A 26,433-nucleotide genomic window follows, 5' to 3' on the forward strand; every position below is an offset into this window, starting at 1 on the left:
CTCACTTGCCCTGGATTTGTGAGCATGCAATAAAATGTATATTTAAAAAAACAGAGACTGGGTCCATTCAGATCATGGCATCCAAAGAAAACACAGGACAAAGAAATTATAGGCAGCATTTAAATCTGTGCTGTGATGTCTTTGGTTTGATTTTGAAAGAGTTATTTTGGAACTGGGTACTATCCTGAGATCTTTGCTTGTGAAGAGTCAGGAAAAGAAACAGGATATTACAAATTGATTGGTGGGTGTTTTATGACCACAGCATTCTGTAGGTCTCAGAATTTTTATTTCCTTCATATCTACTCGACATTTAGGAATCAAGATTTTCCACTGAAAAGGCGGACGACAGTAGGCATGGCGTGCTAATGTACTGCAAGCACCATCTGCAGATGGAGCATTTTTTGACACCCTCTTTAGCATTTTTCTTTATGTTGAAATGACTCATTATAACTGTACATAGACAGTGCAAAGTAAACTCCCTCAGCCTGAGCTGCTATCTCGTTAAAGTCCCTCTGAGCTCTTCAGAAGGTACAGAAGACGTCGACTTCTTTGGTGGGCATCTCCAGCCTGCCACCTTCTGCCTGAGCTGTACGGAGACTGTACCTGCTCTCTGCCCCAAGATGACCTAAGATTTTCTCGTTTTATGGATGGAACTCAATTCTGCCAAATTTAGAGATTCTTTCAAATAATGGAAGGGACTTGGTATTTTCCTGCTTTCTTTCGTTTAGGGTGTACAACGGTATGAAAACACCATATCTGTGTCTGTTCCATCTAATCTCCACAAAGGATCATATCCCTTTATTCTTTTTTCCATGCACCTGGCCTATAATAGGCTCCCAAACAATTACATGGGATGCATTGATATTGTTTTCGCCCAAATACTTGATCAGTAGAGAGTTAGCAATGTCAGTGACATGCTCTTTAAGTGCTTAAGGGTGCATTCCTGGTCCTCAGTGGCTTTGTAAGGTTGACAGTGATACCCATCACTTACTTGCTAGCCCAAACTTGACGAATGGGTTTAGCATCTTATTGTCTTCCTAGTTGGAACTGTATCTATCCAGCAACCAGATTTCCCATACCATGTAACACAAACAACACATTTTAATTTTTTTTTTTTAAAAAAACCCAGGTGCTGAATACTTTCATTAAGTATTAAACCACAGGCTGTTTGGCCTGTAAATAGGTCACACATTGTGTTCAATGATCCTGACCTGTCATTTGCCCTCTGCCTACATACATCAATCTCAGATGGATACAAATATACCTCTAGAAAGAGACCCTGTGTCAATGCGTTGATACATCGAGCACAGACTCAGTATCTGTTCCCAGAGTAACGTTTTCAAAATCAAATCAAAGATATCACAGCACAGATTTAAAAACTGGTTATAATTTCTGTGTCTAATATTTTCTTTGTCTGTTATTTGTGATTCTTCATATTAGAAACATTATTTGAGTTTTGTACGTTTTTCTATGATCTCTGGATTTATAGGAATTATCCCCATACGAATACTAAATATATTTGCAGAATGCATAGTTTATATCATAATATGATACTAATTATGTTTTATGTGTAACAAGAAAATGTAAATAGATCCATGCCCAACACAACCACATATGTGTGGTTTTTCTCATGTTGTGTTGGGCATGAATCCATTTACAGTTTCTTCATATTGATGCCCCACAGTCCTGGGACTGTGGATTGGAAGGACCATTTCTTTGCTGATCTCCAGTATTGATTCTGTCAAAAAGAGCTTACACTGTGTGCAATTCTCTATGTGTAACTTATTTGTGTCAGTGTTTAGCTTGTCAAGATCCCATAGGTAACTCTAATGTTACATAATAATTTATGATGCGCTGTAATATTTTGTTTTTTTTCTTATTTATTTATTTATTTATTTAAGATTTCTGCCTCCTCCCCGCCACCGCTTCCCATTTCCCTCCCCCGATCAAGTCCCCCTCCCTCATCAGCTAGAAGAGCAATCAGGGTTCCCTGACGTGTGGGAAGTCCAAGGACCACCCACCTCCATCCAGGTCTAGTAAGGTGAGCAGAGAGCACGAGCAAGGAACTCAGGACCGCGTTGTAACATTTTGAAAGCTTCAAGTTACCTTAAAGTTCAGGACTGCCTCGGTAACTTTTAGACCTTTGCTTTCCCCCTTACATTTGGGAACCAACTTAGCACATGTTACAAGTGTTGAGATATTTTTCTTGGCATAGTATTTCATTTATAGATCAATTTAGATGAACTCCTTTTATGCTGTTGACTCTTTGTGTTCATAAAAATGTTACAATTGGCTTTGTTCAATGTTTGTTAGCTGTGCTACTTTTTTTTTCAAAAAAATTTTTTTCAGTATTTTCTGCTACAATTATTACTGGACATAGCACATTTGCTAAGGCATTATAAAAATTAAAAGCTATTCTAATTGTTTGCTATTTATTTATGCAAATCTTACTGATTTGTGTATCCTTTCTAACATTCAGGATAGTTTTTATGTGCTTATTAAAATAATTTTGAACTCACATGCACATCATTTACAAAGTCAATCTTAGTTCACCTAAAATCTAAATGCATTCTTCTCGCTTCTGATTCATTCCTTGCTGCACAGACAGGAGTGTCTGAGAGTAGAGACATTTGAGTCTATTGGGAGGGCTTTCATGAGGATTTGTCTGAATTAGTGGAGGTTTTCTTTTTTTATACACATGCATGAACAAATTCATAAAATTTCAAATTGTGGATAATTGCTCAGGAGCTATCATGTGATATCTTTTTCCCCCAGTTTTCTTCATGTGTCAGTCACCAAGTGAAGCGTGTTAAACATTTTTTTTTTTTTTGGTTTTTCGAGACAGGGTTTCTCTGTGGTTTTGGAGCCTGTCCTGAAACTAGCTCTTGTAGACCAGGCTGGTCTCGAACTCACAGAGATCCGCCTGCCTCTGCCTCCCGAGTGCTGGGATTAAAGGCGTGCGCCACCACCGCCCGGCCTGAGATGAATGCATTAATGCCAGTGTTGGTATTTCAATTCTTATATGCTCTTGGACAACTGGACATTTTGCCATTCTGTAGCCCTCTGCATTTATTTTGCCCTAAATCTATTTTACTTGACACAAGCAGAGTTGAAGAGGCTTTCAGTTCATTTTTTTGACTGATAATTTTTTTCTCTCATTTTGATATAGAACTTTCCTAAACCTTCATACTCGAAACACATCCTTTTTGAGCAGCACAATGCTAAATTAAAAAAAAAAAAAGTTCAGCCGACAGTCTTTATTACTTGTAAGCGGAACCTTGTGTGCGTGCTGTCATCGCTAATGTGATGAGATTTGACTTCATCATCTCACTTCAAGTGTTTATTCTTCCCCATCTCTGCTTATCCCTTCCTTTCTCCTCTGGTTTCTATTGTCTTGTGCTTTTTAATCTCATATTTTTCTGCTCTGCAATTTACAACATTATAACTTTTTATTCTTTCAGTGGCATTGAACATTTCAATACTCAGTAGGTTATAGGCCAGTAGATATCTTTACACTCTTTATGAACAACACAGGGACTTAAGTTTTAATATCAATTTCTTTGGAATAAAGCATTGCTTCACATTTAATTTCTTTTTTTTTAAATTTATTTATTTATTAAGGATTTCTGCCTCGTCCCCACAACCGCTTCCCATTTCCCTCCCCCTCCCCCGATCAAGTCCCCCCCCCCCCATCTGCTCGAAGAGCAATCAGGGTTCCCTGACCTGTGGGAAGCCCAAGGACTGCCCACCTCTATCCAGGTCTCCTAAGGTGAGCATTCAAACTGCCTAGGCTCCCACAAAGCCAGTACGTGCAGTAGGATCAAAAACCCACTGCAATTGTTCTTGAATTCTCAGTATTCCTCATTGTCCGCTATGTTCAGCTAGTTCGGATTTATCCTTTCTATTAGACAACCAGACAAAACCTCATTATTTTCTTACACAGTCACAACTTGTTCAGGTTTTGGCTGCTAATTTACTTCTGGGGCATTGCTGTTCAGTTTTCTCTTTGCAGTTAGGTTATTTTTCCTATGAATGTTTCCTTATTTAAGGTCTGTTGGAGGTAACCTCAGACTCCCTATTGTTCCTATGGTCCATCGCCTGTTTTTACTTGATGGGAGGGGGGACTAGGCTTAAAAGTTTTCATTGCTTTCAGTTCTTAAGTGATATTTTGGGTTTCTGAAGTTTCAATAAGTTGTATTTGGGCATGGAATTTTTTAGAGAATGTATCTTGTATACAATTCTGATTCTATGGATTTGTGTCTTTCATGAATTCTAAAGACTAAGCATTCAAACTGTCTCCTTTTTTCCTGCTTCTCTCACCTCCTCTCAGTCAATCTGTTCTAACCCCTAACATCTCTCCTGTGCTTCCGCATGTCTTTGACATTCTTTTATATTATGATAATTTTACAGATCTCTGGAAGTCTACTAATTGTCACTCTGTGACTATAACGATACATCGAATTTTAAATAGAACTGCATTTGCAGGAAATCAATTTGTTTCCAGTCTGCTTCACCCTCATTCGAGTTCGTGACTCACGATGTCAATCTCCCACACACCTGTTTAGCTGTCTCTTAAAATTCCTACCTCTCGTCTTGGGGCGCTCAGTCTGCTGTCTGCTGTTTCGGTGGTTCTTGCTCAGGGACTGCCTTTTTACGGAGTGTGGTCACTTGGGTGAGATGATGGATCTTGGAAGTTTACTCACCCCAAGCAGTCGTCTAAGGTGTGGCTTGAAGACGGGTTCCTTTATAAACGAATGGATTAATTGCACCAGCAGTTCTAAACGAGATACATGCAGACCAAGTACTGGAATGCAAAGTAGGATGAGTTCAGGCTTCCAGGTTCTGCGAGGAGCAGCTAGAATTCAGGACCTCTCAGGGAAAACCATCTTTCTCTTTGCAGTACATCATGCCTTGAAAGCAATATTTTCCTTAAATTCCTTATAATACAGTTGTTTTGTTTTTTAATTGATGCATGGTTAGAGGCTATTGGCTCCTCAGGGTCCCAGTTTTAGGTGATGTGTCTTTTAATAGACACATCATGCTGGCTACATTTCCTATTCTTTCACCTCAACAAATACCATCAAGAGGGAGGCCAGATAACCCTTCTCCCACGTTGTGGCTGCTGCTCTCAGTCAAGAGACACCTCCTTCGGACATCCCCTGCTTCTTTCCCTCTGTTGATGTGTTCAGACACATTTTAAGATGCACTCTGAGCTTTATCTGTCTCTCTATATGTTTTCATAACCAAAATCATTTCCTGAAATGGTCCTTTAAGCACCACACAAAGTTAACATTAGCTAGCATTCAGGCAGTTATGATTTTTATATGAAAAAATGTACAGACATTAGTTCAAAACCCATGCTTAGATCACATCAGCAACAGATGTGGAACTTTATGCGGTGGGAAAGGTGATGTTAGGAGTACTGCAGTGTTACTGTGACTCTCCTAAGAACCAATCAAGCTTGAAGGGCTCATTAGCAGAAACATGATGCCATCAAGGAATCATAACGGTGCCTTTTAGGCTGAATTGGAGTTCTGCAAAGCTAGAAATAGAAAGAGGCCACTTAAGAAGAAATGGATGCAGATGAACACCCAGAGAAAAGTTTAGGATTGCCAGCAGTCTCCCATTTTAAAGTAACTTGTACTAGTAATAGAATCTTTACATTAAATTAAGAGCATTTTAAACCATTCAGAAAATGAGTAAACGTATTATTTTTGGAAAAACAAGTCAACAATGAATACAGACAGAGAGCTGTACAGTACCAACGACCCCCTACCCCAATCTCAGCTCTCTTCCCTTGCTAACCATGTCTTCAGTTGGTGAGTAAACACCTCTGACTTCCCGATTTATTCATTCTTCTCTGTGTCGATGCATCCACACACAGACATCCTTTGTCTTGCATTTTGGTAACATGTATAAGTTGTTCGGCATTTCTCGTGTCTGGACGTGTTTTTAATCAACTCTTCTGCTTGTCTGGCCACAGAACTCTCCAGTCAATCATTTCAGAAATTTGGAGATGGGTTTTGCTCCTCATAACTCCATATTAACTACAGAGAAGCTGACCCCATCCCAGCTTTCAACATATCATCCACGAACGGCTGTCTTTCTGGAAATGTTTGGACTATTCCTTGCTTGTGATATTGTAGATTCTCTTGTTTGGGGCTTTAACATGGATCTTTGTTGTTGGTGGTGTTGTTGCTGCTGCTGTTATTTTATACTCACTTTGGATCTTGATAATTATTATGTACCTGGAGTTGTAAAAGCAATTTCTCTCATATCTCAGTAATATTTGCAACCTTTGGGGTCCATCTTTGGACACCCTTCCCCCTAGTCTCCTGGGCATGTAGCTACATACTGTCATGTATCCATTTGTTTTTAATCATAATTATTTAGTAATCTCCTATACATAGTTGTCTCTCTTTTATCCTTTAACGATTTGCATTTCACTATCATTTTTGGAGAATCACTAAATATCACTTCTCAAAATCTATCCTATAGAAACACACAAGTTTCTCTAAGAATATGTATAAAGGCTATATAATATGATCCTATATTTTATGGTTTGCTTTATAATATAAATATATATACACATATAAAACCTTTTCTATTAAACAGATCTACAGATATTGTTGCTGCTGTAGACAGAATTTTTATTTTTATTTAAATTATATCTAGCAAGTAAGTGAATTACTTTGTATTATATATTTTCAGTGTTTTGTGATGAACAGATAAAACTTAAGTTGTCAGATATTTCTAGATCTTATTTACCTCAGGTCACACACTGAAACTCACAAGACGGGAACATATTTGGGAAAAGAGAATGGTTGGGAGTGGGGATACAGTTTAGACAAGAGGGCTGGAAGATAGACAGCATGCCTGGCTCCACCACCTCACAAGTGGATCACTCTGGCCTCTTTCCATTTCTGCTAAATCAAAGGACAAGCTCTGCTTAGGTCAAAGTCTGAATCTTTTATTGTAGTTTTCTATTTTAGGATTGAAGGCCTAGTAATACCTCCTTCATCTCTCCTTTAGATGACCATAAACAAAAATTACCCCAGGCCATCAGCAAACTTTTATGTCAATGAGAACACAGCAATAGTTCCAATACCAGACATGACCAAAAGTCCAATGGGGAAATTCTCTCTTAAGGAAAAGAGGTGAAGCTGAAGAAAGGCCACCTTTGCACCTGGGGAGAAAGGAGAGTTCAGCCCTCAGAGACACACAATCAAGTATTGAATGAATACGCTGCCCTTCCTCTCTGTGACTCTAAACTTGCCGCAGATAAAAACGAATAAAGGAAGGCACAGTGAAGAGCCACCGGAACAAACAACGCTGGATGCGGAAATCATTCTCTGTGCAACAGGGAAGCAAAGGAAGATCTAAAGTAAAAGAGACAGAATTTGTAAAAGCTGGGCTTTATACTCAGATAACTAGATTGGGGGCAGCTAGGCAGAAAGGCCCAGTGAGATGTGCCCAGTTGGTAATCTGCTTGCTAGTGTCATCTAGATGAAATGACAAATGTAAAAGTTACTGCATGTGGTACAGCATTCAAGGAGAGCAAGCGCTGACTACAATGGGATTTTGTTAATTATGTGTTCTGAGTACTAAAAGAGATGCTTTTTTTAAATTTATTTATTTATTAAGGATTTCTGCCTCGTCCCCACAACCACTTCCCATTTCCCTCCCCCTCCCCCGATCAAGTCCCCCTCCCTCATCTGCTCGAAGAGCAATCAGGGTTCCCTGACCTGTGGGAAGCCCAAGGACTGCCCACCTCTATCCAGGTCTCCTAAGGTGAGCATTCAAACTGCCTAGGCTCCCACAAAGCCAGTACGTGCAGTAGGATCAAAAACCCACTGCAATTGTTCTTGAATTCTCAGTATTCCTCATTGTCCGCTATGTTCAGCTAGTCCGGATAAACTAAATAAGGTGAATCCAAAGACAAACACATAGGCATCCTCAGGAATATTAACCTTCATCAGGCGATGAAAGGAGACAGAGACAGAGACCCACACGGGAGCACCGGACAGAAATCTCAAGGTCCAAATCAGGAGCAGAAGGAGATGGAGCACGAGCAAGGAACTCAGGACCACGAGGGGTGCACCCACACACTAAGACAATGGGGATGTTCTATTGGGATCTCACCAAGGCCAGCTGGCCTAGGTCTGAAAAAGCATGGGATAAAAGAGATGCTTTTATCAGAGTTTGAGCAAAGCAATGAGCTGTCGTGCCTTTATGTCTACACACACACACACACACACACACACACACACACAAATCAAACTTCTGTATTAAAGGGATCTGCATTTACGGACTCAACCAAGCATGGAATCATGGATCAGAAATGTTTGAAAGTGGGCTGGAGAGATGGCTCAGCAGTTGAGAGCACTGGCTGCTCTTTCAGAGGTCTTGAGTTCAATCCCAGTCACCACATGGTGGCTTACAACCATCACTAGTGGGATCTGATGCCTTCTCCTGGCAGAAAGGCATAAAAATAGAGTACTTGTACATAAAACAAATAAATCTTTTTTAAAAGAAAAGTTTGAAAGAAAAATTGGACGTATCCTGACAATTGTTTAAATGTTTGCTCTAGTTGTTAGTCTGTGAACAATGACAAGAACACCATCATAGCATGCCCATTGCAGTGGCGATTAAAAAGGAATCAGAAGGGACTCAAAGTACATGGAAGTATGGAAGACTATGCGCAGTTCTAACACCACATCCCTGTATATAAGATACACGGGAATCCACAGGCTTCGGTACCTGTGGGTGATCCTACCATCAGTTTCTCATGAATACTAATACTGAAACATCACTACATATTCAAGTGCAACCCTGTAGATGCATGGAGAGATGGATTGCTGCATGGATGGAGAGCTACTTATAAATTAACTGCCATTTATTATGAGTAATAAGAAAAAACCAGTTTCTTCTACTTGTTCATAAGTAAGAATTTTAATTAGAAGATTAGATATCTAGGTGTTGGAAGTTTTAGTACACAGCCTTTAGGGTTTCAATTCTCTAAACTCTAATGCTTATGCAGAATGCCCTCAAGGCCAAAATCCAGGCAAGGACCAAAGTACAACACAGTTGAGGACACCATATGTTATTTTCCTTCCTGGAGTCTTGTAAAGTCTTACATAGCAGCTTTTGATCATGTTTCGGTGTCCACAGCAAGATTTAAATGCTACTTACAGATTCTAAATATGGCAAAGCTGTGGGGTAAGCTGTGAGCATCTAGGCACAGAGTTTAAAGGGAAAAAACATGTCTATAATTTCTAGTTGAGCTTAAGAGTAAGCCAAACCAGGGAAGAGGGAGTATGAATGGGCCGTGTGCAATGCTCTGCTGTTGACTGGACCCTGCTAGCGGCCATGCACTGTGTATATTCATCTCTTTCTAGAAGATATCTGCAGGAATATGACCACAAAATAGCCATCAAGAGTTAGTCCATTTTTTCTAATAGAAATCTCTTACTTATTAATTTTTAAGATCTATCATCTACCTCCTAATGTTTTCTTTCTGACTGATGAGGGGGCTGGTGTTTGTGTGTGCGGCATTTTATTTTAGAGCTGATACCATTAGGACAGTCTGAGTTTTTAAGTATGAAATAGTTTTTAACGATGCACGGGGTGGGGTGTATGTCAGCAATATATAGTATTTGCCTAGCATGCTCCTAGGTTCAGTACCGAGAATCACAAAACTAGAAGAAAAAAAAAATTCTGACTTCAACTTAGCAAACGCAAGCCTTTTTAGCAATGGAAGAGACTGGTTTTCTACAAAGATGATATTTTAAGCCTCTTCTTAAAATGCTGCCAAACCTTTCTATGAAAGTACAAACAAATTAAAAGAGAGAACAAAAAAAGGCTGATGCCACCTCAGCCATATGCCTCTTGTTCCCAAGGGACCCAGCGTTCATGAAGCTGGTTGCTAGTCACCTCATTATAAACATCTATCTGTCACAGAGGTGTTGGGGCACGAGAGGACACGGTGTCTGGGAGATCTGAAATTAGGTTAGAAATCTCCCAGGTGACCAATTCCCTTTCAATCGACTCAAGTAGCTGGCTCCACCTGGCCTAGCCTCTGAGCTGCCTGCCTGTGAAATGGCTGTGAGTTCAGTCTCAGCAGAGAGGTCCCTACAGCATACTCCCTGAAGATGTGAGGGCCACACATCCAGCGAAGGGACAGAGGTGTCCACCTACTTTCTATCTGCCAGAGGAAACAGACAATTTCGTGAGTTGCTTTGAAATTCTGCTCCCCACAGAACTGGTTTCCCCCGTTTCTTGTGTGAATCGGTGTCTTGAGCTAAAAACTGTCCCTTTCTTTTATTTTCTACCCCACATGGAGGGCAAGCCTATTAGAGAACTCAGGGTACCTACAAGGAAAAGCCATGCTATATATACTCTGACCTGCAAAACTTCTTTCTCTGTCCTCCCAGGGCCCAGCATCTCACTACTGGCCTAGGCTTCCCCATGGCCTGACGTCAAGAAAGTGTCAGAATGCACTGTGTGAGTGAGTCTGTGGTCTGGCAGAACTGACATGGGCCACCAAGCTGTCACCATGTCCCTTTTGGCTTTTGCTAGGTTTCACGTAGAATGCTCAGAATGTCATTTTCTGTTACTGTGGCATACAAAACTTCCCTGCCCTCCTGAGAAACAGGATAAGGCGAGCTATGAGCCAGTCCAGATTTTTCCAGATTGTGGGCCAGAGAGGCATACACAAAACCATACCTCCTACTCTGTTTTCTCCTCCCCTTCTTCTTCCAAGTCTGCAGCTGGAAGGCCCAGGCTTTCCTCATTCTCTCTCCCTTGTCCTTAGCTTCACTGTCTTTGAAATGGTAGTAAGATTAGTCTCTCAGGCCTGGCTTCTGGGCTGGAAGGCTCAAAAAGAATTCAGAGAAATCTCTTGCAGTCCTGTTTTTCAGAATGTAGATGCCATGACTGAAATCTTCTCCTTCGGAGCCCCATCCTTCCCTAGAAGAACTCCTCTTCAGGGGTAAAGCTACAGCGTAAGGTGGGAAGAAAACCTGAGCCTATTATGTCAAAATGCTTTCCCTCTACCTGGAGATGGAGTGGATTCTAGACGGACTGAAACCAGAACTGGCAGCCTATTGGGTAGTGGGTGCCTTAGTAGGGCAGCCAGGCAGGTCCCGTAGTCATGTTGTAGGAGATCATGTCGTAAAGATGGCACTAAAGAGCACTAGAAGGCACTAAAGGGCATAAGAAAACAACCTAGTGTTCAAGTGGTGTCTTCAGGGGTGCCTATCCTACTTCACTAGAGTTTTGCGGTATATTCACTAAAATATTGCTCATGGTGGTGGCGGGGGAGAAAATCATGCTACAGTCAGGAAAATAGGTAAAAAATATTCTGTGGTCTTTTCTATGGCTATCATCTCCTTTAGTTCCTCATGTCAAAGTACACTCAACTATAAATTGCAAGTACTTCCTCACTTCTTGGAACTGGGTGTCCCTCAATTTCCTTTGCTTTCCCATTGTTTGTCTAAAACTTGGCTTCCTTCAGTTTAAAAGTTCAGAGCATGTTAGACAAGCTATCTTTCATTTCTTGCCTCCTCCTGATCCAACAAGTATTATATAGACCCCATTTCTACTTTCTACTGATTGCTCAGAAGCTATCAGTTACTGACAATCTCATAGTTACTGACACCAAGGGACAGTCTTCGGTGACTATAGTTTGAGTGAGTCACTCACTTTTCCAGAGCAGGAAATTTGGTCCCAGTGAGAGATGGGATACTTGGCAGTGACAGATTGATGGATTCGTGGGTTATCCCTGGGATGGCTTTTTTTATACAAGCCACCTCTCTGCCAACCTGACTCCATCTTGTTACGTGAAGACTGCCTCAAGAGAGGTTCAGTGGGTGCTCAGCAGAAGCTAGTGGTGCATTCTGGAACTTCTTAGCCTTCAGGAGTGTCAGCCAAATAGACTATTTTCTGCATAAATGACCCACTCTTGGAGAGCACGTGGTAGCCACAGAAAGCACACAATGGCTTCAGGCACGGTGGGCAGTTCCCATCATGCTGATGCACTGATTTTTACTATTGTTTCCCTATCTACTCTAGATTTTCCTCCTACCTTCTAGATCCTCCCTTTTGGTCTTTTCCTTCCTATTTTTCTTTTTTTTAAACTAGATTTTTAATGTTATCTCTCTTTTGCAAAACACATGAAGGATTTTATATAAATTCAGGTAGATTTAGGGTTCTCCATCTCCCCTATCTCCACCAATGTTTTATATATGCAAATGTCACATGGAGATAGGGTGAAAATTTTACATCATTTAATGATTTCTGCTTGAACCCCTCCTCCTGTAACCTTACAATGTGCTGTCAAGACCCAAAAAAGACATCAACAGGTTTCCACTTGGGACACAGAGTAGATCCAAAGAGCAGGGCAAAGATGAGGAAGCCAGCACCGTCAATCATTCTTATGGAACTTTGAACAAGTCACTTTAACTTCCTGTTCCTTACACTGTAGAGCCCATACAAGTGACTTCGCCTTCGCTTCTGTAAGAGGCTGAAGATGAACTCTTTCAAATTGAAACTCATTTTTTAAAGTCGGAACAGCTCCTGACTTGCTTGAAGATGATGTAGCAGGATGGTATTAGAGAGATATGCTTCCCACAAGAAAGTCGTATTTTATCCCTGAACTGCTTCTTCCTCCAGCACCCATTCAGCTTCACTTATTGCCACTTAAGATTTTTAGAAAGATTGAACACATGCACACACTCTGTGAAATGAACCAGGAACGTGTTGGTTTAGCATCAGCCACGATTGAGTTGAGCCTCAGTGGTGGGAGGATTGTTAATGTGGCAGCTGGCCCAATTTTCAGGTAGAGCCATTGCTGACTGATTACAGAACTGTTATCAAGGCTGGACTTATATTTTACGGGGCTCTTTTGTTTTCCCCCAAATAGTGCCTTCTGCTTATCTAGGAGATAGCTATTCAAAATGACACTACTATCCCTCTCCCTGCTGTGGGATGAGAAGAGTATGAAAGGTAATATAATTCAATAGGAAATCTTGTTTTGTTGATAATGACTGGGTGCTATGGTTTGAATGTGATTTGTACCCTGTGAAACTCATGGTGCGATTTAATCTCCATTATGAGACAGTAAGAAGTAGAACAAGGTGAGGCATTTAGTAGGTGATTAGAATAGCTTAATGCACTCATGTGATTAATGGATTAATGAGTTAACCTAAGTGGGGGGAGGGGGGAGGATTGCTCTAAAAGCTTGTTCTTGTCTCTCACCATGTGAAGCATTTTGCTACCTTGGAACTCTGCCAACAAGAAAGTCATCATCAAATGTGGCCTCTGGACCTCCGATCAGAACCATAAGTGCCAATAAACCTTTTAACAACTCATGTAGCCCATGTATTGTATTATGAGCAACAGACATAGATTACAAGGGATAATCATTTTCTTACAGTGGCATGCTCCAACAGGAACTCTATTTAATTACAAGAGAAACCCTGGGCCAGAAAGCCATAGTCTGAGCCAGTGCTGAGCTGGCCTGTGTTTAACAAGGGGCTCTTTCAGAAAGAAGTGCCCTATTCAAAGAATTTGGTATTTGTCATGGTTATAAGTTCTTATACTATGTCCAATTTTTAACAATCCAATAGATGACTTTGAATGATGGGTTGAGAGAAAAACAGTTATAACCAGCATACAAATCCTACAAACACAAAACCTTAGGAAGATGATGCTGAGAGCTATTAAATAATAAAGTGATAACTTTGGGGTTATTAGTTAGTTTTTCTTTTATTTATAATGTTATGAAATTAAAAATTTAACAATAGCCATATTTAACAACCAACATAAAAATCCTTGAAAAAAACTGAGAACTGATTTCCATAAACCAGTGGGTTGTCCTCAAAGAATAAAAGGAAAATAACGTTAGCTTAAACAATACGTAATGCACCTGATGTGTGTGAATGTATTGGTTAAGTGTTTTTAACACCTGTCGATGTTCTAGAATGTTAGTTATGGATGCACAGCTCTAAAACAGTGACTGAAGTCATCAGAAGCTAGAGGTGTGACTTGGATGTGAACAATACATTTTCTTTTCTTTCTTTTTTTTTTTTATTTTGTTTTTCGAGACAGGGTTTCTCTGTGGTTTTGGACCTTGTCCTAAAACTAGCTCTTGTAGACCAGGCTGGTCTCGAACTCACAAAGATCCGCCTGCCTCTGCCTCCCAAGTGCTGGGATTAAAGACATGCGCCACCACCGCCCGGATTTACATTTGCTTTAAGCAAATCACTGGGAAGACATTTGCTTGCTGTCTTGTCATCTACATTGTGTGGTCTTGAATTTGCATACTGAAGCCCCAGTGCCCAGTGGGACTGTATCTGGGATGAAGAGAAACCAGACAACAGGGGCTATGCCCCATGTTTGCACCAAAGCAATGCTACGTGAAGACATAGTGGGCAGGCTCTCTCTGTAAGCCTGGAAAAGAAGTAGCACCAGAAACCTTCCTACAGGTTGACTGTGGACTTACAGACCCTCTGATATGGAGAAAATAGATTTCTTTTCTTGGAGTTCTGGTCTGTCTTTTATGCCTGAGCAGACACATAAAGCAAATGTTCATCACCGGACTTAGCTGTATGACATGAACACGATGCTCATATCTAAGGCTTTTTATAAAGCTGTGGGTATCACTTTCTGTTTGCTCCTCTTTCTCAAGCTTCAACTCAGACCTCTGGGTCTCAGTTCAAGCCTTGCCACCTTGGTGACACCACCTGCAGTTTTGGTTTTCCCAAGTAGCTGCTTGCTCTTTCCCGTTACAAACAGCTTTTGCTTGTTTTGGCTTCTCTTGAACTTAAGGTGATTCTCCTGCCTCAGTCTTCTAAGCACTGGGATTATACATAGAGCCACCATGACTTCTAGTTTACAAACAGCTTTTTATAATGATAATCTTAGTGGGTTTTACCAATGCAAATCCCTTGTAGGCAAGTGGCCCACCCACTGGAAATCAGGCATGTAACCATTAAATTAAAAACTTAATTGAATAAAAATTTTTTCACATAGTGAGGAGCCTCCTGTGGGCAGTGGCTTCTACACTGACCACTCAGACATTAATAGCTTCTGTCCCTGCAGAAAGTCCTATTGGATTCTGCACAGTGGTAGACAACCAACAATGGACACAAGGTAACCAGGCATCTTTCTATTTTCCCAGTTCAAAACTTAATGCCTGCTATGTAATAGGCCTCTATCAGCTGAATTAACAAAGGAAAACAGTGGTCATTGTTCACTCTACTGTATCACTGTAAAAGAACCACAGTTCCCACTAGCCAGACGACCAAGCACAGACACCCGAATTTTTATTATCGATGAGCACAAAACTAAAAGCAAGCTATTTATTTTCATTTTCTCCAAGATGAGAACACCAATACGCATCGTTAAGGTATAATTATAGACTCCATCTCTCAGCGGTTAGTCTGGAAGAACACTATCGATTCTAATTTACTTTTTCTAGGCCATCGAGGCTTGATTGCTCTATCAGTGACCCTATGGACTCATTAAATCTTTCAGCATGATATTTATGCAACTGTCTAATGAGTCCTCCAACACCTTCGGCTCTCTGAATCTCATGCTTGTTATTTTAGTGGTAAATGTCTGTCTTTAATTAATCATCTCTGTCACAGACTCCAAGGAGACCATACAAAGGTCACAGAACTTTCTGTTGGTGAAAGGATTCTTTGTTTACACATTTAAAGGCCTTCAAAGACACACACTGCAGACCTTAGAGGTCCCTTTAAGGGCTTAGACATCCTTACTCTCAAGAGAAATTCCTTTATTTCTTGTCTAAATCTTCCTAAATGTTACCTGAAGCAGTTATATTGCCTCTGCTGCCAAAAATAAATAAATAAATAAATAAATAAATAAATAAATAAATAAATAAAAGAGCAGGGTGACGGGTCACACTCTCCAGAGAAGCCCCTTCCTGTTGTGTGAGTGATACTTAAATACAATCTAGAAGGAGATGGTTCTCTTTCATGATAGTCTGTAGAATTTTTTTTAAATATCCTCCAGTGTAAACTAGGGCATAATAAGGAGAGCATCAAAGATATATGAAAGCCAACTGCTTAACAAATAAAACTATGCCCATAGCACAACCTACACACTAGCCTCTCATATACACTAGCCCCTAGTATACTTTAACCCCTGGTCCACAGTAGCACCTTATAGACACTAGCTCCTAGTACATACTGGCCCCTTTCTGGGATATTTTAGAAGAAAGCTTAATTAACAAGAATGCTTATAGAGCGCTGGGGATATGGAAGACTTCACCAAGGAGAGATTAGGGACAGAAGAAAGAGTAAGATGCCAAAGGAACCACATCCATTTAGCCTCTGGATTGAAGTCAACACCTATATGCATATGCTAAATGGTGAGAAGAGGTTGTGGGGGGTCACTAACCTCTCAAATCTCCGCTTTTTCAAGGGTACAAAACTGAGAACAAGAAGCCAGTACAAGCGACGTGGTCAGAAGGTGTAGACAACAGAGAACGTGGGATAAAACCTACTTTAAAATTACTTTAATTAGGATAACTTTTAATACCTTTCTACTGCCATTAGTTGGCTCTTAATATGCCAAAGCATGGGGGAGCTGTGTGTTCTATTCTTTTGTGTTCCCTGTTGGCAAAGTCTAGAACACATCAGGTGCTTAATACATGTTTGTCATTATGTTGTATTTTTTCCAAGGTAATGCCGCTAGTATTTTTAGAAGTGGGTCATTCTATGGATCCTTAATTTTTTCAAAGACTCACTTTATTTTAATAATGTTTATGTAAGTGTCTGTGTATATGTGAACGCAGGTGCCCTTGGGGTCCAGAAGAAAATGTCAAACCCCTTGGAGCTGGAGTTCAAGGCAATTGTGAGCTGTTTGGCATCATGGGTGCTGGGAATGGAACGTGGGTCCTCTGCAAGAGTTTAATAACCTCCTAAAACTGCGGAGCCATCTCTCCTGGTCCCGCCAGGTTTCTTATCTAGTGATTCACATCTATACAACAGGAGCAGACACTTCCTTGAAAGTTTGCTAGACAGTGATTTGTCACTATTCAAAACAGAAGCTGTAAGGATCAGAAGTCTGGTCTACCCGTTCAGGGCCACCCATTGAGCTCAGCTAATATCAAGGAGTGTACTTTTTCATCAGTGAAGGAAGTATGCACTCACCGTTCTAAAAACATGGACCTCAGCTATCACATACCTGTACACTAGGGACCCACCTTTTTCATATCATAAGCATGAGAGTTGTATGTCCTACTAGCTCTAATTAATTTGCTCATTTTCAATTGCTGTATATAAGTAGAAATGTTTAGTAAAAAATAAGAAACATTTTGGGAAAATTAAAATTGGAACAAAAATGACTATATACTCTTACATAAGAATAATTTATATTTTTTAAACTATAAAATACTATAATTAGCTTTTTTTCTGGTTTAGCAGTGAGACCTATTTTCCATGAAAAGCGTGAGGTTGGTTTATTTTTACATCACCCCTGCCTCTGAGCAGCTAAGGGGAGCGAAGTACCAATGTGATTAAAGATAGCTTTTTGGAAGTCCAGGTACTATGGGAATACTCTTTTCAAAGATACATCATTTTGGCTTTTTTGTGTGTTTACTTTGGTTGTTTGTTTTGTTGTTCTGCACCAAGCAGGAAGCGCAGTTGTTAATCTGAAGGGAATAAAGTTGTTAATGGGGTGGCAATAAGCCCAACAGAACACTAGGACAAAAGGTAACATGTATAGTTTCTGCATTTGCTTTGAAAACAATCCTGTGTTTTTTGGGCCACTGTCATTTGTATCTTTCAAGAGAATCCAGAGTTCTAGTCATTGCACAGAATGCCTCACAATGGCTCTCAAAACAAAGCCAGTGAGATGCTCAGCTTTAAGCACTGGATGCCAAGGCTTGATCCAAGTTTGAAACCCGGGACCCACAGGGTGGAAGCAAAGAACCAACTCCTGCAAGCTGTCCTCTGACCTCCACTTGTGTGCTGTGGCACCTTCTTTCCACAAAAAGAAATAAACCACCAGGCAGCAGCAAACTAACGAAAAAGATGACTTAACATTCAGATCCAAATGAGGAGGGTGCTTCCAAACCTCCCCTGTGGCTCAAGGTACAAGATGGAAATCAGTATAAGCCAACCCTCCTCCTCCTCTCCAGGAATGAGCTTTATCATAGGTCCCAGAGTTGTCACTGATGAGAGGAGGTCAGAAATCATGACGAGTCTGTAACTTCGCTCTCAAATGCTCTTTTTTCTCCTCCTCCTCCTCCTCCTCCTCCTCCTCCTCCTCCTCCTCCTCTTCCTCCTTCTCCTCCTTCTCCTTTTCCTCCTCCTCCTCCTCCTTCTACCTTTCCCCCCTTTCACTAACTAAGAGAAAAATAATGATATCAATGGGCCAAGCGTATGGTTAGATAAAAAACATAATCCAAGTATGGAGGCAGCTTACAGGCTTTTCCATATGCTTAAGACAGGATGTAGGAATGTTCTAGAACCCTGACAGTCACATCATGGTCACAGGGAATGTGAATGTCTAGTCATTAAATGGGAGAGCTGGCTAGAAGAAGAGATTCTTCTATCCAACTAGACCTCTTGGATCAGGATATGTACTTAATAAGATGCCCAAGTAAATCCACAGACCCCTGAAGATTTAGCTGGCACTGAGCAACTGGTGAAGAGGGCCTGCTTGCAGGAAGGAGTTGTTTGCAGCCATATTTGGACATGCTTCTATACTATGTTACATCACAGGCCAACAAATATTTCAAGAAAAATATTTTCAGTTTCACTGTAAAACTCGATTTTTGTTACATCAGAAAAGCATCTTGCTATTAAAACAACATTGTTCTATTTTAAAAAACAATTTACTTTTTAATATTTTAATTCCTTACCACAGTATCTTCATGGAATATAGTATAATATTTCAGTACAGGCATATGGCATGTGTGGATCAGGTTAAGGTGATAGGTGCACCCATCACCTCAAACATATAGCACAGTGTGTGTGTGTGAAGGGGGAGGGAGAGCAAGAGTGTGTGTGCACATGTGTATTGAACACATTCAAAATCCTCCCTACTAATTATTTTCCAGTGCACAATAAGATGTTGTCAGCCATAATTAGCCGGGCTATTGTACAGTTAGAAACTTGACCTTTTTTTTTTTTCTCTAATCACAAGGATGTCTCATGTCTCCTTCCAAACACACAAGCTCTGGAATGGCACAGACCAGTTTTCGGATTAGTGTAAAGAATGCAATGAATTGTCGCAACACAGCTGCAAGCGCAAGTCTCCGGTCAAAGTTCAGATTTGCAGTCTGCTCCCGTCGCCAGCTGATAACCCAGTATTCCTACTGCAAGGGTGTGATCTAGTGTTCTTGCTTCCACAGGACCAGGTTCATGACCTGTCCTCTTAACTCCAAATGTTGTGGGATAGTAAAATCAACTTTGCTGAATTTTTAGAAGGAACACTATGGTGCTGAGTAGAATGGACTAAGATGATTCCCGGAGAGACTCCCCTTTAATTTGGGGCTGTGAGGAAAGGGGGACAGTGAGAGTCACCCGAAAATACACTTCCAAAGTGGGAAGAACAGATGAAGAACAAGAAAAGAAAAAGTAAGATTAAAAAGGGAAGCCAATTTTGTAAACCAGAAGCAGAAGGAAGAAAGAGGAAGATGAATGAAGAAAAGGGAGTTTATGTGCACGGGAAAGAACGCAAAGATGCAGAAATCAACACCAGAGGAGTACAGGAAAGGCCAAGAAAGCCATCCCAGGTGTGCCGGAAATTCCACAGGAACTAGATGAGACTGTGGAGGAGGGAGGGCGAGGACTAGCTAGGCAAGCCCACACTGCCTGCACAGGGGATGGCCACACACCACCCTTCTCTCAAAGGGGCCCTCCCATCCAGTCCTACCTGGCTAGAAGGACGGCGCTCACCACTTGAGAGCTTGAGGGTTGGGGGGAGTAATGTTGGGGGGAACAGAGGGATCCTCATGGCAAGTTTCCGACAACACTGAGGAGGAGCCTTCCCCCTGTGTGGAGAAAAAGGGAGGCTGTCATTTCTATGGCAAGGAAATGGCTTTCTGAGTCACCTGGAGTTTCAAATGTAGGTATGGATGGTCCCTTGATGTGCCATCTTGAGTAGCAGTGTAACACCCTCTACCACCCCTCAACACCTGCAGGGCAGCACAGGACCCAGCTGGCTACCAATGCACTGGCACTGCTAATTGACTTCCTGACTCTTCCCCATCCTCTCCAGGGATGAGATGCTGGATATGATGGCAACTTTGTGTGTCCCACTCCGCCAAGAGATCTGAGAAAAGATGATGTTGATTGACAGCTGTTCAGTGGGACGAGGCAGCCCAGCGGGTGGAGTTTTAATGCTCTACTTGCATCCCCAAAGAGAGACTGTTTTAAAACCAAGTCAATTTAATTATCCTTCCACGTACATAAAATAATTCAAAACTCTTTCCTGGAACTCCCTTCAGCAGCATTTATATGTGAAGACCATGGTGGCCCCGAGTCAAGCAGCATGCAAATTTATGTGTTGTTCTATATCAAACAAGTGAAAATATTTACTGAGCAGCAAGAATTGGGCAAGCATTATTCCTGGGTTTCTGGAGTGCAGTGCATGGGCATCATCAAATAGAAGTGGAGAAAACAAACAGAAGGATTGCTTGTCCCCTGGCAGCTAATACCCTACTGGGGAAAGACAACCAGACTTAGAAAAAGAAATCTGACTGAATAGTAGGCTAGGAGAAAATAAGATCAGAAATGGAAGTTGGTGGTAGTGTGCAAATTTAAGATTTTTTTCTTAACCTTCTTATGTATGGGTGTTTTACCTTTATGTATGACTGTGCATCACATATGCACCAAGTGACCACAGAGACCAGCAGAATGTGCTGGGTTTGTAACTAGAGTTACAAACAGCTCTGAACTACCATGTGGCTGCTGGGATTTGAACCTGGGTCCTCTGGAAGAGCAGCAAATATTCTTAACAACCTCTCCAGTTTTGCCAGGTCCCAAATTTAAACAGAGTGATCATGTAACACCTCCTCAAGATCTCTGATTTGACTTGAAATACAGGCGAGAGTTGCTCAATAAACACTTGGAGTATGAGGTCCAATCTAACCAGGGCCCAAGGTGGGACTGGCTGGCTTGTTGGGGCTCAGTAAAAAAGCCAGAATGGCCGAACAGTGGTAGATCCATATGGAAATGAAAAATGGATATAGAATGAAAGGGTTGGATCTTGCGAGCATTTATTGTGAGAGAGACAGAGGCCATCACAAAACCTTGAAGAGAGAAGTGACTTCATTTAAAGGCTGACTCTGGCTGCCAGGCTAGGGATAGGCTGTAACTGGACACCCAGCAAGATAATGTGTATAATGGGAAACCATTATAAGCCCAGGTGAGATGGTCGTCATGACTTTGGCTAGGGTGGGTGCAGTGAATAAGTACTTGACGTCTTAATACGATAGATTTCAAATTCTAGGGTTTTCTGATTCTGTCAAAGGGAAAGAGCAATAAGTAAAGATGCTGTGTGAACCTTTCAGATGGAAACGTCAAAACTTCCTTATCAGAATCAAGGATTCAACTAATGATTGAATAAATTCAGGAGGCTTGTGCCTACTGATCTTTGCTGCTCATGTAAGATGTATGAATGCGACTCCCACTGCTGACTACACTGACACCCCAGAGGCATAACCCAAGAAACAGAGAAAGGAACTCTCACGGTTAGCCGCTCTGCTCCTGTGTCGGGCAGAAGTTTGTACAATTTTCTTAGCACAGGGCCCTGCACTGGTCCTTTAATGACAGCCTTTCCTTTGGTCAAAAACTCACCGTTTGAGTTACCAAGGATTTCAAGAGTTTTAAGATAGACTCTTGGGATACATGGTTAAATATGTATCTCGATTTGAGTTTCACCATTTTCTTCTTAAAATGCTAAAGGCTTGAGTTTTCAGATATCAACTATACTTTTATATATTTTGCTATAAATGTGTTTAATATGTATGTATTGGTAATTTTCATTATCCCTTTTACCCCAAAAAGGGACTAAAAAATTAGAGATATATTGAGATTTTAAAATCCAATTAATAGTAGAAAAATGCAGGCAAAGATTCATGGTGGCATGAACACAGGACAGGAAGCTGAAAGGGGCCCCAAAGCTCCTGTCCCTGAGTGTGCAGGTTTTCGTGTATGTGTATGTGGAAAGATGGAACACCTCTCAGTCAATGCCCGACGCTAAACTGGGACTTAGTGAGAAGACTTAGAACAATAACTCAAGACCATCTCCTTAGCAGGTAGAAAGGATTCCACTGGAGTCTCTGACATAATTCATTATAACTAATTGCATATTCCCACATCATCTCATTACCAGGAAGGGAAAATCCAAAAAAAAAAAAAAAAGAAAGAAAGGAAGTTACCTGGGGAGAGAAAGGGAGGAAGCATCAACTGCCCCGAGTGAATCTATGCTACAGCTTTGTTTAAACTTCAAATCCATCATGTTTTAGAAGTCAGCTGGTAACAGGAATCTGTGAAGCAGCCCAGCGCACACCATCTTAAGGGGTAGCTGCTTCACAGGCAGAGATTGGTCAGTATGTTTCTGTCATAATCACATAGTCCAATTTTCCTAGAGACATTGAAAATTTATAAACACGAAAGTTTCTGACTTGTGCTCAGCATGGGCAGCTATGCACATTACCTCCAAAGAGAGTGAGGGGAACGGCTAAAGCAGTTTATACTTTCAGTTCCAGAGAGCCGAAGGGTCGCTGGGGCTCGGCAGTGGTTTTAAAACATAGGCATCTGTGACAGCAACCGCAGGCTCTTTGGTGACTTGGCTTTAGACAAATATCTGCCTAGACTCAAGCCTACTTGCGTGTCTTTTCTACTTTCTGCCTGCATTAGCTGGGGAAAACAGCTTTGTAAGACTGCATGGAGCTCAACTCTATACTGAGCGAGTCAGTTCCCCATCATGCACAAGCAGTTTCCCGCAGACGTTGCATCTCTGTGGAAATGGGACTAACCCAGACATTAAAGAATTAAACACTGCTATGATGGACCATTTTGTCTCAAGAATTGGCTAGTTGGGTTGCTTAGGCTGTCTCTCCCACTGAAAACAGAAACAATTAGGATTTGATTTTAAAACTATCTATTCTTTAGAAAACACTTAATCTTAAGGAATGACCAGGCCCAACTGAAAGGAACGAGGTACCCAAGCAACTGAAATCCAAATGCATTGCATTGCCCCTGTGGGCTCTTGTTCAAATTGGAGCATTTGGATTCCTCTCTGGAAACTTTGAAGGGTGAAGAGCCTGTACCCCAAGTCTGAGTCCTCTCCAGAGGAAAGTCACAGGGAATTCTCCCTGCAGATAGCCCTGGCCCCCAGACCATTGACTCAACAATAACCCAAATAGAACTTCTAGAAAGAAAGGAAAGCACACAGCTAAGAGTTAAAACTAGTGGATGAGCAGGTAGAGCCAGTGCATCAGAAAGACGGTCAGGGAAAAGCAAGGGCAAAAACAAAACTGTCCACAGGGAAGTACAGAATAAAAAAGATGAAAAATAATCCTAAGTTAAGAGGGGGGTAAAAATAGAGTCTATTTTGTCCATGTGTGTGTACACTAGTATGAGTGCACGCACATGCATGCAGACATATGTACAAACATGCACACAGAATGAAATCCTAGAAGTGAAGGAAAACATTAACTAGAAGCCACTGTTTGCTGACGTGACAGCTGATAGTTCTGATTGAACAGATGAAGCTCTGTGTCTGGCCATTGCAAACACACAGATACATTTTACAGTTATCTGTCTGGCCACTTCAAATACACAGATACATTTATAAAGTTATCTATATGATCATTTCAAACACAGAGATACATTAGCGTTATCTGTCTGGCCATTTCAAACACAGAGATACATTATAGAGTTAGCTGTCTGGTCATTTCAAACACACAGATGCATTATGGAGTTATCTGTCTGACCACTTCAAACACAGAGATACATTATAGAGTTATCTGTCTGGCCATTTCAAACACACAGATACATTATGGAGTTATTTGTCTGGCTACTTCAAACACACAGATACATTATAGAGTTATCTGTCTGGCCATTTCAAACACACAGATACATTATGAAATTATCTGTTTGGCCACTTAAAACATACAGATACATTATAAAGTTGTCTATCTGGCCATTTCAAACACCGAGATATGTTAAAGTTATCTGTCTGGATACTTCAAACACAGACACTTTTTAGGCTTATCTGTCTGTCTGGCCATTTCAAACACATAGATACATTACGGAAACACGTATAAGATAAAAGGGAAAAGTATAAGTCAAAAATGAAGTCAAAAGGGAGAAATACAAACCATGTCTAAAGAACTACACTAACAATTACACGGCAGGAAGGTAGCAGAACTTTATCTCCAATGAGCTTCCAGAAAGTAACTTCCAACACAAATTTCTATACCCAGTGAAAATGTCACTGCAGAAGGAAGGCAATATGGATTCTTGTGCACACATTTTGAACTAAAGAATGTTTGACAAAGAAGGCTGTGAGCCTGTAGATGAAAATGACTGAGCATTGATGGCAAGGCATACACTAGTCTCATCTCTTGTGAGTTTAGCATCTTTATGATCATCTCATGCCGTTATCATTGTCAGTGCCTTCCTCCTTCAAACTTCTGTAGAGCCTTTTCTCTCACTGAAGGAACCACTCCTTACGTATCAGTGAGGTGTATAACTAACACTTTTTGCTAGTTTTACTGTATTTTAGTGACCAGAGACATTGATGCTTTTTTTATTAAAATTTATTCTAATTTTAAGAAGTCTTTATGATCACAATAGATTTCAAAAGTAAATTGAGATGGGACAAAGAGAGTCAAAAATGGTCCTGATAGCCTAGTATCTTCCTTAAGGAAAATAAACACATCTCAGTTTTATATTTAAGAAAATAAAGGATAATCATATTTGTTTTCTAAGAACACAATGCTGTGCATAAATAAAAAAATGAAAAATAATTTCATATAGAACAGATAAAACCAAACTACTGTGTGGATTAATCAAAATTTGACAATGAGGAAGGCATGACCCAAAGGCAGCTGGCTCCCACTAAGGAGTTTGCGTTCCCAAAAGGGGTTTTAATTGATGCTGGCAGGGAAAATTCATGCTTATCCATCAAATGACAAAGATGAAAGGAGGTATACATGAATTCATTGAGGAAAGGTTTAACTTTAGATCCCCAGGTTAAGCCTTTCCCCTGTGAATACCAGGTTAAATGTCAGCTGCATTGAGGGCTCCATCTCAGAGATATCATGCCCTAATTGAGCCACTCACAGAGATGTCAGAGGAGAAACGAAGAAAATCCGTCTATTTTCCCCTCATTGAGAAAAGAGAGAGGCAGTGGCTTCACGATGAGATGCTCTTCGGGAATAAAGGAAAATGCCCTAAAGCTTCTTGGAATTCTCTCTTGATGAAGAGCTAAATTAAAGCAGAAAACCTATGGCCTAAGAAATACCGAAGACAAATTAATGTCAGAGAAAGAAGAAATTACGAATTTATCGACTGTTTTATGAGGTCAGGCAGACAGTTCATTAAAAAGTCTTGCCAAAAGATGATTCCTTTTACGAAAGCCAGTAGCCGCAGAGTGATCAATACACACTGGGATATCTGCAACAGATTGAGGGCAACGTGCTGGAATAAACCTCTTTCAAACGCTCAGGAATAAGAGCAGAAGGGTCCTCTGTATCAACATAGGTTAAGTCGACACGGGCAGTGGCTGCCCGGTAGTTGAAGATGAGCTCTTGACTCACTTCCAACATGTTTTGTATGCACTAATTCTTTCTTATTGGCTTGGCAAACCCAGGTACAGAAATCCCAAGGAAACCAATTATGTCACTGAGTTGGAAGCCTGAGCAATGTTCTTGCAAGCATCTGATGGATGCTGTGGTTGAATTTTGCAATAATTCATATCTTAGACACAATCGAAGACATACATTTAATGGGTCAGTGAAGCAGTTGACCGCCAGAAAAGACATCTGAATATTTCTCGGGAACTGAGAACTCCATAGAAAAAGAGCAGAACATCACCTTTTAAAATGTCTACTGTCTGTAACTTAATAAGTCTCAGTGGGACTCAGGTACAGCAAAGGACAACTTGATCTTCTGTCAAATCGAGGGTCAAAATATTTGTTTGTTGTATAAATTGCCTTTAAGGATCAAACAGCTCTTTTTTTTTTCAGTGCCCTCAAAAGTTGCACACCAACGGAACAGATGCACTGTACTTCTTTATAATGGGAATAAAAATGAATTCTGCCTACCAAAGGTGTCTGCTACTAGTCACACGTGGGGCATTCCAAACTAAGCTTTTCCACGGGGGCCATCATATGCCTCCTGGCAAATAGGAATGGGAAATTGAAGATGTTGTTTCTGATTA

The 26,433-nt window shown here is 40.8% G+C and overlaps 1 protein-coding gene across 2 annotated transcripts in view; it reads right to left on the bottom strand.

Annotated features, from left to right (window-relative positions):
- The window catches only part of Plcb1 (phospholipase C beta 1), a 676,602-nt gene that overhangs the window by 52,980 nt on the left and 597,189 nt on the right, over positions 1-26,433 (bottom strand). The window contains exon 32 of one of the 2 annotated variants that reach the window (XM_041670152.1): positions 19,912-20,029. The exons of the other annotated variant lie outside the window; for it this stretch is intronic. Within the exon in view, the coding sequence (XP_041526086.1) occupies positions 19,931-20,029 (99 nt within the window). The 3' untranslated portion in view covers positions 19,912-19,930. The remainder of the gene's footprint in view (positions 1-19,911; positions 20,030-26,433) is intronic. 2 annotated transcript variants of the gene reach the window in all.

The sequence above is a fragment of the Microtus oregoni genome, unplaced genomic scaffold, assembly GCF_018167655.1.
Source record: "Microtus oregoni isolate MIOR12 unplaced genomic scaffold, Mior012 000020F_ref0000438, whole genome shotgun sequence".
Taxonomy (NCBI): Eukaryota; Metazoa; Chordata; class Mammalia; order Rodentia; family Cricetidae; genus Microtus; species Microtus oregoni.